The sequence below is a fragment of the Nycticebus coucang genome, chromosome 3, assembly GCF_027406575.1.
Source record: "Nycticebus coucang isolate mNycCou1 chromosome 3, mNycCou1.pri, whole genome shotgun sequence".
NCBI lineage: Eukaryota > Metazoa > Chordata > Mammalia > Primates > Lorisidae > Nycticebus > Nycticebus coucang.
In genome coordinates, this window is record NC_069782.1 from 43,999,604 (window position 1) to 44,014,945 (window position 15,342).

General features: G+C 38.1%; 1 protein-coding gene across 5 annotated transcripts in view; it reads right to left on the minus strand.

Moving 5' to 3' along the window:
- NAV3 (neuron navigator 3) overlaps positions 1-15,342 on the minus strand; it is an 862,702-nt gene that overhangs the window by 85,854 nt on the left and 761,506 nt on the right. For all 5 annotated transcript variants that reach the window (XM_053585283.1, XM_053585282.1, XM_053585281.1 and 2 more), the window contains 4 exons: positions 9,341-9,473; positions 7,808-8,078; positions 6,180-6,888; positions 3,789-4,277 (listed from right to left, as the gene is read on the minus strand). In XM_053585283.1, coding sequence (XP_053441258.1) covers positions 3,789-4,277; positions 6,180-6,888; positions 7,808-8,078; positions 9,341-9,473 — 1,602 coding nt within the window. The remainder of the gene's footprint in view (positions 1-3,788; positions 4,278-6,179; positions 6,889-7,807; positions 8,079-9,340; positions 9,474-15,342) is intronic.

A 15,342-nucleotide genomic window follows, 5' to 3' on the forward strand; every position in this document is an offset into this window, starting at 1 on the left:
GTAAACAAAACTTCCAAATTACACATCCAACAGAAATGATTCTCTAAACTACAAAAATTAATTTTCTGTAACACATATATAATGTCAAAATCACTGGAAAAGGCAGCCTTCTCACGAACAGTGACAAGACGTCCACACTGAGTTTCTTCCTCATCTAGCACCATTGAAGGATAATTTAGTGATGTGATCATGAGAAAACAGAATAGCTCACGTTAGTATAACTCCCTTCTACATTCTATTTACCTAATGCTGTGGTAGGTAGTTTTCCTTTCCCTATGCAACCGACTAGACGTTTGCTATGATTTGACCAGCAAGAGAATCATAAAAGTGGAAATGAGACAGATTCGCTCTGACGGGTTCCAATGGTCAGAGAAGATATAAATCACCATTTGATACTTATCTATTGCCTTGAAATTATTTTTCATAACAATAAAGGCATATTTATATCTCCATTTACATATAAAAGATAATACATAATGAGTATTTGCTTAAAACCTCATTTTATTCTTTAAAAAATAAACATTTGTTATTTATTTCTAAATAAACCTTTATTACGTTTCTAGCATCCTTTATTTAAATATATTAATGAAACTAAGCCATACCATCTTTTAGAAATCATAAATTAGGTATTTCAAAGGCCATAAATTTTATCATGTCTATTTTAAGTAATTCTCAATTGGTAATAAGAAGGGATAAAAGATGTGTCCGCAGAAAATGCGAAATGGCCTCTAAAAATAGAGGAACAGGATGTCAACAACTCAGCTGGATGAGTCTAGGAATTTCCGTCATAATTCCTGGCATGCAGATAAGCAAAGAGGATAAGTCATTGGAATCTTAGGGTTTTAGCTCTCTTCCTTTAGAACCTCAAATGACCAAAATTAAATACACAAGATGTGCGTAATGGGGATGAAATAACATGAATGTGGATACACTGACTTAAATTTTAATCACTCAAAATCAAAGCTAAAATGTTTTCTTCTATGTATACTCCATGTGATAGAAACATCCAAAGGCTTTCTACGACTTTAACTTTATGGGGACATCCACATAGGACAGCTACTATTATTACAGAGCGGCCAGTTCCAGTATTTATCATGATTTAGCAGGTTTCCTAGTAGGGCAGATAAACAAACAAACCATACTGAACAAACATGAGAAGCCTCCAAATACAAAGTCCACATGCTGAAGAATTTTGCAGTCGTAAGCCATTTTAAAGACCATCTCTTTTAAAGAGTAACAAATTGAAGTTTAAGGTTGCAGAGATAATTAAAAAGAGGCATTCTTTTGCCAGTGTTAGCCAGTCCTATAAAAAATTATATATTTATTTGAGGCAGATAAGTTTAATTTAAAAAATTAGAAAAATACATTTAAATTTAGGAATATAATTTAAAGCTTTAAGTAGAAACATGATTCAATCTGGATCTTAACAATTTTACAATGGAGTCACTTTCTACGCACACCCCTGGGCTTGCAAACTCACATCAGCAACTGGCCACATAGGTAGTTAAGTGCAGCGGGGATTTTAGTCTACAGAAGATAGGCCCTAAAGTTAATAGCTGATGGGCAAAAATGTGAGTCACCAGATGTGACATTCAAAGACAAACCAAGAATTTTCAAAAGTGGTTACTACTTTAAATCATTTAACAAATTTGGTTTGATCACAAAATACCAAGCAAAAAAAAATGTGGAGTAGTTATGGCTGTGGGGTTGCCAATGGCCTAGAACAGCTGTCGAGGGGAAACTGTTCAAGAATGCATGTTATTATTTATTTATTATTTTACTATTTACAGTTACTTCACTGTATTTCTCAATCTTTAATGTCAGAATGCTAAAAAGAAATAGATTTCTGGCTACATGTTGTAGTCATCTTTAAAATTAGAAAGTAGCATTTTAGACGGCCAACTTGCAGTATGCTTGGTCTGGTTATTAACTTGTTATTTGGAGTCCTCACATGTAAGTACACAGTTTAGGATACATCCATTAAAACTATAGGTTCTTAAGATATTTTCAATATGACTTGATTTGTTACAAGTTTTATCAATATATGTATGAATGTCCATTTAAATTGAGGTTGATGAAACTAAATCAAAGATATTGTAGGAAACCTGACTTCTTAGATGGAAAATCAAACACTAATTTTTATGTATACTGTCTATAACAGCAAAACCAAAAGGAAAATAGATATATTTTAGTTGCTATCTCCTAGCTATCTTGACACAGTTTTTGTTTATGGGGAAAAATGCATGTTGTAATAAGCAGTCCACTAAAGCAAGTTTGAAGCAGTAATATTTTAGTTGCAATTTTTTTTTTTTTTTGAGACAGAGTCACACTTTGTTGCCTCTATAGACTGCTGTGACATCATAGCTCACAGGAACCTCAAACTCTTGGGCTCAAGCAAGTCTCTGGTCTCAGCCTCCCAGCTCTCAGCTGGGACTACAGGTGCCTGCCACAATGTCTGGCTATTTTTTTTTAAGAGACGAGGTCTCACTCTGGCTCAGGCTGGTCTCAAACCCGTGAGCTCAGGCAATCCACCTGTCTCAGCTTCCCAAGTGTTAGGGTTGCAGGCATGAGCCACTGTACCCAGCTGTCTGTTGTAAAATTCTTTATCAAGGCTAAGTCCTATTTGTGAGGCTGCTCTTGTCTCCTTCCTTGTTAGGGAAGTGGGAAGTAAAGTGGCATAGAACAGAAACAAGTATTGATTTGGGCTTTGTCTTTACAAAGGTAAGACAAACAGGGAAGAGTAGGAAATCTTAGATTAAGGGGCAACTCCACACTGTAGGAACAGTCCAGGCTATAAGGCGATGCTATTAAAAAACGTTTGGGACGTACGCTGAATGGAAGTCAAGAAGGGAGGATGTGACAGTATCAATATCAAAAATTGGGGGGGGGGGTTCAGGAAATTTCAGTGACCAATAGTCTTCTGCTTTCACATGTGGCCAAGACAATTTTTGAAAAGTATCCTTGTGCCAAGAAACAAAGCATTATTTTTCAGGGAAAAAGTGGTTTAAAGTTTCCTATGTTGAGAGTCAGTATCAATATACGTGCACATCCTCAAAAGGATATTTTGAGGGAAAGAATCTAGAGTCATTTTTGTTGAAATATGAGATGCTTTCTATAAGTATATTATATATGAAATGCCTTGTTATGTTCTACACTTTAAGTAAAAGAAATCTTATCTATCTGTGTATACATAACCAATGTGAAATACTTTGTAACAGGATTAATTTTCAAGGAGTCCATTTAAAATGGCACTGGTTTATAATTTTCTCTAAGAATTCATGGCTGACAATTGATTTTTTTTCCCCAGGTCAACTAGGATTCCCCAGTGATCCATTTGCTATTTTTTTTTCATAGAAGTACAAATGAAACACATTTAAGATATTGCTCAGAGCATAATCGCAGAATTATTTAAGTTTGGTTTTTAAAAATGCTTAAATTGTCATAAGGAGCTCACGTTGTCCTGGAGCTTAAGCCAAATCATTGAGCTGTCTTGAACTACCTCATTCCATATCTAAATATATTCTTTGAATTTTATTCCTATTGCCTACTGAGCATAAACATATGCATTCATATTAAGAAACTTAATGATCCAATCACCCTATGCTTACTGGTTTGATTACTTTGCAAATTTGGTGATAAGAGCAAATAGAAGGCCCAGTGTCATCAATCTCACCTCCCTTTGCACAGTGGCACTCACGCTGAAATCAAGGTAATTTACGGGGGTAGGGGTGACGCACAGTGTAGGGAGGAGGGGTGCGGGTGTTATCAATGGCTCCAGGAAAGCTCACCTTTCTGAGAGAGTAGATCTCACACTACCCGTTCTCATGAGCAGGCTCTGAACTTCATGAGTGCCTGTGGTCAGTCCCGACAGGGAGCCATGGTGGCTGAGGGGCAGGTCAATGGACTCAGAGCTTGTGTGGAGGCTAGTCATGGACTGGTAGCTTGGAGTGTCCTTGCTGCCTGCAGAGGAACTGCTCAGATTGGCAGCCCACACGAGGCCACCTGATGTGAAAGAGTGAACCGACGCTGGGCTGGAAGCCAACGAGTGACTTAAGCTTATAACGTCTGTAGTTAAGTCTGAGGGTTTATTGAAGAGAGGGCTGCTGCTGCCACTGTGCCCACCAGCACTGCCCATGCTGCCCGTACCGGACGACGGTGACTCCAGACTGCCTTGGCGCGCTAATGTGGCACTAGGGCTGGGCAGTACTGAGGAGGATTTCACACCCTCAGTATTAGGTGCAGAGGCAGATTTGCCACCTGCCTTGGCACCAAACAACCTAAAAGAAAAACAAATAACAACTTCAGTTGTTCCAAGAAACTAATATCTGCATTTACTATTTAGGGTTACCGTACACAGAACCGAGCTTGCTTTGGTGTTCTGAGCTACCAAGCACTTCCCGTCTCTATGATAATTAACTTTATAAGCTTGGACTTCGAAATCAAGTACTGAAAAACTTTCACAACACCACTAGGGTAAGTCAGTAGAGGGCAGCTACTGGGGAAAGGGGAGGAGTGGCAAAACGGAAGTTAAGCATGAAAATCTCTGCTTTCACAATTGAAGTGATCATGACTGAACTTGCTGTTACCTATTTACAGAACCATTATAATAATGAAACAACTTCTACGCATTCGAGAGACAAGTAAATGGATCTCCCCCACCGCCCGCTTTCTCTTTTATTTTTAAACAGTTTATTTAAAAGGAATGCTTAAGGTGAGGTTTAGGAAATTATGTGGAAAAGCTGGTGGCCTGAGGAACTGTCCGGAAAAGGTGGATGGAGACAATAGTGGCTTTGTCGGGGACAGGTCTGCGCGCCTGTGTTTTACCCAGGACAGGTCAACGTGTTCCATGTCAGTTGCCAGTACTGTTCAAATACGATTTTGTGGTTTTAAATATAGCTGGTATTGTTAAATTTTGGAGTTTAATTCAGAAAACATTTTAGTTTTGTAAATGAAGCAGATGAGATAATTAAATTTATGTAAATATGGAATAAAATGATATGAAGTAATGGCACAATGATTACTAATTAAGTTACAATGAAATCCGTGTTTCCTAGAGTGAAATATTTTATGACGAATATGAGAAATTGTTTCATAGGTAATGGGCCACAGGAGGGCACTCTTGGCTTTTATTTAAGCAACAGAAATCTACTCTCTACAAGCCACACTCTTCATTCCAAAGAGAATCAACATCTCAAAAAGACCATTCTTCAGCATTAACATTTTTACTGAGGAACATACTCTCATAGGTTTTTTAAGCAATCACAGTACCTGAGATTGCTTGAATGTAAAAGTTTCAAGATCCTTTTTATTTCCACGATATCAAAGTTCTTGGTTTAGTCAACAGAATAAAAACAAAGATTAAAAATTTTACCATGTAATGGACTACAAATCCTACAGATGAGGAAACAGACCCAGAGAGGTTTAGCTTGTTTGTCCCAAATTCTTATCTATATTTTCCTACCACTTAAAAACATATTAGCATTTAAAAACAGAGTAAAACTTTACATATTTAATACCAAAAACAATTCCTGTGCAGAAATCAAATCAGGCTGCTTACCAGAGTCATAACAAACAAAACTGAAGCGGAATTAGATAACTTAGCCCACTGTTTTGTCGTTAAACTGTACAAAACATCCAAACATTTTCAAACTCTGTCGATGATATTACACCTTGATTTTCTGCAATATGTCAAGATATGGTACTATGTACATCTGCCCAATGTTCCTGTCTAGTTGTTTACAAGGAACACAACTTCACCTAGTTTCATGATCCCACATCAACTCATTGAGAGCCAGTGAGGTGAAACTGGAAATGAAGGCCAACAGCCGTAATGACACATTTTGTTTTGTGATTGTAGGAAGCAGGAATGAAAGTTAAAGCTCTTATCTCACTTTATCACTATAACTAGGTATTGCCTTCTGCTTCTGGTGTTTGTATGTGTCCATATACACACACAAGGAGAGTGAAAGCAGGAAATCTGACCATTTCTTAAAACAAGCACCATTTTCTTTACTAGCTCTTTAGGGGTTGAGCTTCTTAGAACTCCCTGCAGTCTAAAAAAGTCTGGTATACATGTACTTTAGACTATATATCAGATGTGTAAGCAAACATGTGTCTATATGGCGTGTATGTAACACACACCCTTTCATGTTTTCCAGCATCCTTTTACTCGGCCTTACCTGCGGAATGTAGGTGATGCAATATCTGGATACTTGGATCCTGGCTGTCTGAGCCCTTGTGCCCCACAGGCGCTGGCAGAGGTGGGGCTGGATTTGGGGGAACCTGACAAAGAAACACTCTCTGAATCTGACACCGCCACCTTCTCCTTCTCCTTGTCTGTCTGATTCACGGTGACAGGACTCGAGCGCCCTGACCCAATCTTGGTGGGTTCTCTCAGTTTCGAGGTGGTGGCACCAGCTGACTTGCTGCTGACGTTGGAATCAATACTGCTGGTGCTGGACCTGTGGCCACCTCGGCCGGGAATGCCACTGGCGCTGGACTTGGAAGGGCGGGGCAAGCTGCGGTACTGTAGGGTGGTCTTGGAGCTAACATGCAGCACCACGTCATCCTGATTCTGGGAACCGTCCAGACTGGTTTTTCTCCCTGCGTTTGACTTGCCACCAATGGCAGCAGATTTGGGGATTTTTCCCAGTGTGGCTGAACCGCTGGTGATGGTGGCCCCGCTGCTGGTGATCATAGTAGATGACCCTACTCCACTCGGCTTCTTGAACCCAAAAGAGCTGGTGGCAGGTGATCGCCCAATGCCAGAGGGAGGCTTTTTCCCTTCATCTCCACTGCTTTTCCCTGCATCTGAAGGAGACCTTTGCAGAGAGGATCCTTTCAGGGGCGTTTTCCCTTTCTCAGAGGCTTTGGCATCATCAGTTTTCCCTAATTAATGAGAGATACAGAAACATATGTCCTGTAGATGTTGACATCGTAAAACTTCTCAGGACAATGTGTAAAATGTAAATAGTTCTTTATAGCCATATTACTTTATTCCCTCCATTTTTAATCTTTTAGATCGAAACTGTAATATACTGAGAGGATTGACTACCTAGCAACAAAAATGTAGCTGTCAGCACAAACGCAAGGAGAGATCTAAGAGATAAAATGAAAACACACATTTTTACTATTTGTTAAAGTCTTAAATCTTGCTACTCTTTTCCTTTATAAGGGTAGGATTTAGTCTTATTAGGCTAAATACTAGAAAATTAATTCATTTGATTATCTTTGGGTTAATTATATTTGGAACATACTGTTAAGACCAGCATTTCACCTGCCACTATTTATAATTCGGCATTTTTTTAAAAATGAGGGAAGAGTCTTCAAGATAAGAGGGTACAATTTGGCAGAATTCTGTTACTCTTTTCTTTCACAAACTCTTAATTCACAAACTTTCAAAACTCTAGCATTCCAACCCAATCAATTAGCATGACTGCTTTTGTCACCCAGAGTTTACAGTCACAATGGCATTCTCAGCATAGAGATTCCAAACTTTCATTCAAAAAGTTACAAGGAAAGAAATCCCAGGTTTTAATTAACAGCCTCATTTTATTTCCACATGACCAGAAATGACTAGCAAAGTAAGGGCCCCAGCAGACCCAAGCACAAGGGCATTAGAGAATGCATAGATTATTGAATTTACCCGGCGTATAGGATAAAGTATGTGAAACTTACATAGAAAAATGATTTAACTATATAAAAAAGAATCTTATTTTTTTACAAAAAGTTACTATTAATGAAATGAAAAATTAAAGGGAAAAACTATTCAAAACGATTAATAATAGCTGCTAAACACCAAGCCTACCTGGCGTCTTGAGTGCACTTGCTCCAGCTTTCTGCCTAGACGATGCTGCTCCCTGGGCAGACATGCCTCTCCTCCAGGAACCTGTCTGGGAAACAGACAGGGACGCTTTCTGGCCTGCCTTCTCAGGGTCTTCAGGAAGTCCAGAAGGGATGTTTTTCCACTTGCCACCTGCATCCCCATGGCTGTCAATGTCCTCTTCTGTTTTTTTTAGCTCCTCGCTGTTATCCCAGGTCTCATCTGTCGTGGAACGTTTCTCTGAATCTGTCTTCAGCTATAAAGAAAAATAATATGGAAAAAACACTATGCATAAAAATCAATAACATGTGAATTAAGATGCTGAAGTATACTTTCAGATAAGTTTAAATGCAGCACTAATTTATATTTCAAAAGAATCCCAAAATTTTCTTCTATTTTTATACATCTTTACTCAAATTTTATTAATTTTAGTCACATAATTCTCACTTGCACAAACTAGAGAACATCAGAAAAAACATGCTCAGAAAAATATCAATTAAATACTCCGGACATGAAGATAATTTCTACGTCAAATGTAACAAGGGAAAGTAGGGCATCATAAGAGCTGCTTATGTGATGTCTATTCTTGATTTGCCATGTGCACGAGATCTGGTAATTTATTTCAGAGATCAATATAAAATTAATTAGGAACTATCCAAAATTAGACTTTTAAAATAACTGTTCTATTTATAAATAAATATGTAAGATAACAGAGTTAAGGAAACAGATAATTCTGGGTTAGATTATAATTAATAGAAAACATATATATGTAAGCTGTTTTTGATTATTCAAAGGAGGCTGAGCTATAAACCTGTACCTCCTGAAGGTTGTAGCTTTAGGAAAGACTAGGGCAGGGGTCCTCAAACTTTTTAAACAGGGGGCCAGTTCACTGTCCCTCAGACCGTTGGAGGGCTGGACTATAGTTTAAAAAAAAAATACTATGAACAAATTCTTATGTACATTGCACATATCTTATTTTGAATTAAAAAAAAGGGGAACAAATACAATATTTAAAATGAAGAACAACTAAAGTTAAATCAACAAATTTACCAGTATTTTAATGGGAACTATGGGCCTGTTTTGGCTAATGAGATGGTCAATGTCTGGTTCCGTATTTGTCACTGCTAGTCATAACAAGTGATGCAAGTGTGCACCAGTTAGTCTGGAGACTGAGAGGAGTTGAGAGACAGAGAGGAGGGGAGTCGGAGAGTGCGGCGCACATTCCACACATGCGCACTGTAGCAGGACAGGCAGTGGAGGCAAAAGCACCCGGAGGGCGGGATCAATGTCCTTGGCGGGCCGCATGTGGCCCGCGGGCCATAGTTTGAGGACCCCTGGACTAGGCTAAAGATACTCTGGGGTCTTTGATGGGCAAAGGGAGTGCTTGTTAGCTCTGCCTTATTCACTTTATGCAATTATTGTGGATTTAGGGTTCGTGCTATACCTCAATCTAACAGAAAATAATTTTGGGCAGGAAAGTGGCAAAAACACTGGAAAAACAAAGAAGGTGGTTCTCACCTGAGTGCTCTTTCTGGAAGGGACGGTGATGTTGGAATAAGAGCTGACGGAGGATGTGGTTTGCAGGTCATCAGTGCTGATGTTGTCCAGGGTGTCACTGAGGCCACTGCTCACGGAACTGCTGTCATCCCAGCTAAAAGCAAGACATGCATTGGTCAGGAAGTAAACAGAACACACAACCCAAGTCACTGACATTTTCATGTATTAGGAACACAGTCCTTTAAAAAAAAAATCTTGGGATGAAAAGTACTTTCCATTCTGAGAAAATCGTTATTTTTAAGAACTGAGCATCTACCTGAGAATAAGCTTATCTGATAGACGGGGAATATTGCCTACAGCAGATCCAGGTTCCAGGGGCAGGTTTGTGGAATGAATGAAAACGCTGGTACAAATACTGCATGGTATCAGGAAAGGATAACATTAGAGCTGACTTTTACTTTTTCTGAAAAGGTAACCAGGAATCATAAAGCATGTAAGAATTCATCCTTTGTTCATCAAAAGCCGGTACTTTCACAGGGAACCAGAAAGTCATTCCTCACCCTATCTCCTTAGTAATCACTTCCAATCATTCACCAAGTACTGAGTATTGAGATCCATTCAATCACAGCATCCTGCTGCCTTCCTGCCATCCACTTTTTCTTCTTCTTCTTCTTTTTTTTTTTTTTAGACACATAGTTTCACTTTGCTGCCCTCGGTAGAGTGCTGTGATGTCACAGCTCACAGCAACCTCCAACTCCTGGGCTTAGGCGATTCTCTTGCCTCAGCCTCCCAACTACCTGGGACTACAGGTACCCACCACAATGCCCAGCTATTTTTTTGTTGTAGTTTGGCCAGGGCCAAACCCGGTATCCTCAGTATATGGGGCCGGCACCCTACCCACTGGGCCACAGGCGCTGCTACTGTCATCCACTTCTGTCTTAGACAATATAAAACATCCTCCTAGCTGGCCTTCTTATTTTAGATTTCTCCCAAAACATCTTTTGAACCCAGGTCGGTGGTCAGATATTCATATACATTTTCCCTGCTCAAGACCCTCACAGACTCCCCCTTTCCGAAGCAGATTTTAAAATGAAATTCACCTGGGCGGCACCTGTGGCTCAGTCGGTAAGGCACCGGCCCCATATACCAAGGGTGGCGGGTTCAATCCTGGCCCCAGCCAAACTGCAACCAAAAAATAGCCGGGCGTTGTGGCAGGCACCTATAGTCCCAGCTACTCGGGAGGCTGAGGCAAGAGAATCGCTTAAGCCCAGAAGTTGGAGGTTGCTGTGAGCTGTGTGAGGCCACGGCATTCTACCAAGGGGCATAAAGTGAGACTCTGTCTCTACAAAAATAAATAAATAAATAAATAAAATGAAATTCACCTGAGCCATGGAGTACACAAAGAAATCTGGTATAAGAGAAATATCTGAAATTATAATACAATCATGTATCATTTAATAATGGGGATACAGTTTGAGAGATGCACCTAGGCTATATGGTATAGCCTATTGCTCCTAGGCTACAAACCTGCACAGTGCATTACCGTACCAAAAATATAGTTGATACCTGGAACACAATGGTAAGTAATTGTTCAAACACAGAAAAGATACAGTGAAAATATGGTATTTTGATCATTTGAAATCACAGTCACTTAGGTAGCTTCAGTATTGACCAAAATGTCATATGTAGTACATGACTGTATATTTGGTCTATAAGATAAAGAAGAATAAATAAAATAAGTTACATCAATATTCATGTGCAAGTTAACATGGGTATTTTCATTTAGTCATTGTGTTACATGATGCAGCAATAATGTAAAATAAACAGGGTAACCTGAAGGAGAAAGAGAACTCCACAGAGAGAAGAGGAGGATAACAGTTCTTTCATTTACTGGAGGATTCTCGGTCTATTGTGATGTACTGCTGCTTACCTGTGCTCTGTTAAATGTATGCATGCACTCCAGACAAAGATATGATAAAGAGATAAACGCTGTCTCATAAAATGGACATGTAGCTTAGAAATCCTCCTGTGAATAATCTGCTCAGGGAAGAGAAGATTCCCAATGCCAGCAACGCAAGCCAAGGTGTGGAATGGTGAGCTATACCTTTCCTACTTTGGTGCATGAACTTGATGAGCTGTGTCATAAGTTCAAAATAATGATGTTGTATTAAGCTCATATATGAAATCAGCTAAAAAATAAAGAAAAACATTGACAATTGAATGTATAGCAATATCATTCAGGATGATCTGCCCTCCCTAGGGAGATGTGGATTCTGCTTCAGATTTTAGCTGCTGAGAATGAACACATCATGATAGTTACCAATAATAATTATACAATTAATAATAGAAAAAGAGGCGTATTTTATACCACTACATAAAATAACTCTCATTCTGTTTACTTAAGTCTTTGGAAGACCTTCCCTACATCATATTGTGATGATTTCTCACATCGTAAACCCTCCCATCCCAAAGGAAGACATGAAAACCTCACAGTCCCAGACTCTCGTCACAGGCAGCTATCGCATGTAACACCGGCTGACCCATCATTTATACACACAGAGTCAAAAATGAGAAAAACAATCTTGCAAGCAAGATAGAAGGGTCATTTTATTTGTCTCCATCAACTTACAGTCATTAAGTTTTTCTCTATCAACACTGGCAAATATCTCTGGCAAAAGTACAGAGGTGTCTAGTACAGATAGTAGTGATACCCTGGGGCTATGTTTGGCTAAAAGCCTGCAAAGAGCCTGGTTCACTAATTATACCAATAATTCAGAGATCCTTTTAATATGCAATAATTCCTTAATTTAGGCAAAAATCTATGGATTTGCAGGGATAAAGGGAAAGTTCATAGTTCCAAATTCATATATCAAAAAGACAGAAAGATCACAAATTAACACCTTAATGTCACACTTCAAGGAACTATAAAAGAACAAACCAAACCCAAAGTTAGAAGAAGGAAGGAAATAACAAAACTCAGAGCAGAATGAATGAAATGGGAAGCAGAGAAAATATACAAAGGATTAATGAAACTAAGAGTTGGTCCTTTGAAAAGATCAAGAAAATTTATAGCCCACTACCAAGATTAATCAGAAATAGAAGAGAAAGGACTCAAATAAGCTCATTAAGAAATAAAAAAAAAGATTTATTACAACTGATAGCACAAAAATAAAATATCATCTGTGACCACTATGAAAACCTGTATGCACACAAACTAGGAAAACTACAATAAATGGATAAATTTTGGCGTACACAGTCTCTTAACCTGAATCAGGAAGTAACAGGAAGTCTGACTAGACCAGCAGTGAGTAGCAAGATTACAACAGTAATAATAAAACTTCTAAAAAGAAAAGCTCTAGTCCACATGGATTCATAGCTGAATTCTACCAGACTCACAAATAACAAACTGTTTCATAATACTGAGGAGAGAACCCTTCCTGTCTCATGCTACAAAGATAGTGTCAGTTTGATACTAAACCCAGGAGGGACACAATGAAAAAGGAAAACTACAGACCAATATCCCATAAGGACATAAATGCAAAAGTCCTCAACAAAATGCTAGCAAACTGAATTCAACAGCACAGCAGAAAGATAATCTGCTACAATCATGTGTGTTTCATCCCAGGGAAGCAAGGATGGTTCAATAGATGCAAATCAATAAACACAATTCACCAAATAAGCAGAAGTAAAAACAAAAACTATATGATCATCTCAACAGATGAAGAAAAAGCATTTGATAATATCCTACCAGTGTGAACTGTGCTATGATAGAGATTTGGGTACAGGTGTCTTTTTAATATAATGACTTATTTTTCTTTGAGTAGCATACATCTACACAGAGAAGTAGCATACATGTTAGATACTCAGTAGTGGGATTGTTGGATAAAATAGTAGGTGTACTTTTAGAATCCATGAGAATTAGATCTATTTTATTCACTGTTCTATTTCCATCTTAAAGAATGGAAAGCATGTTAAAGCATGTAATAGGCACTCAATCAACACAAACTTAAATCAATGAATAACAATCATCTACACACCCAATTCTCTTCTTTAAATTTCAAAATATTATGGAGGTACAAATGTTTTAGGTGACATGTGTTAATTTTTTCATGCCTGAATCAGAGCTGTGAGTGTGCATCACCAAGATACTGTTCATTATACCCATTAGGTAGAGTTTCATCTATTCCTCCCACCCCTTGCTTAATTTCCACTGAGTTTTACTTCACTGTGTACATGTGTGCTCACTTTTAGTTCCAATTTAAAGCAAGTATGTGTGGTATTTGTCTTTTCATTCTTTAGAAACCTCACATAGGATACTGGTTTCCATCTGAATTGTTACAAAAGGCCTTTTGTTATCCTTCTTCCAGACAGAGTATTATTCCATAGTATACATATGCCACACTTTATTAATCTGCTCATGAATTGATGATGACTTGGATTGGCTGTACATCTTTGTTAATGTAAATTGTTTAGAAAGAAAGTAATGTTTATGCATGGTAGGTAGTATAAAAAATTAGTACAACCTCTATGGAAAACAATATAAAGATTCTTCAAAGAACTAAAGAAGACCTACCATTTGATCCAATCCTTAATGCTGAGAGTAATGACCAAATTGTACTCTATCTCACCACCATGAATGGGTTCTTGTACCCTACGTTAGATTCCTGGGTGCCACCCACTTCTGTCAGTCTTCTGTCCATGGCTCTGATTTCTTGACCAGGTCTTTAACCAGGTTCGATTTCCCCTCCTCACTCCACTCCCATTCTAAATTCTAAATTATAGCTCACATATCGTTGATTCCATTTTCTAACCCCTTAAAAAATCAAAAAAGACAACTTCTGGAGTGACATTTGCCCTTGGCAGGTAGATCAGTGAGGTAATATAATTAGAATGTCCATTCCAGTGCTTGAGATCTGTGGGGATTTACCAAACCTACAGGATAATACACTAAACGTATTTAGTTTAGACACAGTCAGTTTCTTAGATGAGAGATTTGCATTTTTTCCACAAGTGTCTGTTATAGAATTTGTGTCTTTCAGGTATTCTTGAAATAGCAGAAGCAGATAAAAGACTGGAAGGAAAATCTGAAGACTGGAAGGAAAGGGGGAATGAGCTCCTAAAATTTCATTGGCATGTCAGTGGTCCATTGTCATAATACTTATGAGCTATACATACCAAAAAAAAAAAGTTATCTTCCAACCTAAGAGTTGGCCAACAGTCTAATAATATATCATAAAGTAAAAGTTTTGAGGATTTAATTAACAATTGAAGAATAAAAATAATTTCTTTGTGAAGAGAAAAATGAAGAAAACTATCCACAAGAGCATTGTAACATCTCTTGGGTATGCTCCTGTTTCCAAGGGAACAGCAGATAACATTTATATAACAAAGTGAAGGCAGCACTTAAAAAAATACCATCACATCCCAGGATAGCTTTTTAATCAATTGTTATGGTAATTTAGATAATACTTATAAGGAGCTAAAAACATATCTCTTAAGAAATATTATTTAAACACATTGAACTTTGCAATAATAATAAATATACCAAGAATCCACTGTGTAGGCCTTGGTTTTAGCGTCAAAATGTTAAGTCAATGATTTCCTCCTCGAGGCTAAATGAGCACAAAACCACTTGTGCACTTTTTATCAGCAAACACAATGCAGTTGCTGTCACGTCTGAGCAGTGCAACCACTGAAGTGTAAATTATGCAGTACTTCAGGGTCATTGGTAGAAAGCAATAAAGTGTATTTCACAAAAGCTTTATTCAGTATTCCCCTGGAAAATGTTTTATTACCATGAAGAAAAGAACAGTCATTAAAACAGCTTTTTGAATTGAAAAAAACCTAAATATGTATCAGTGCCAATACACTAAAATGATTTCATGTTAATTAAATTCCTCTCGATGTACATAATTTTTATTGCAATTTTACACTTTCCCTCCTACCTTCTAAGGCTGCATCCTCCAAGCCCTGGGCCATATCTATCCATGACCTTTTAAGAACAGGGAAACACAGCAGCTCTG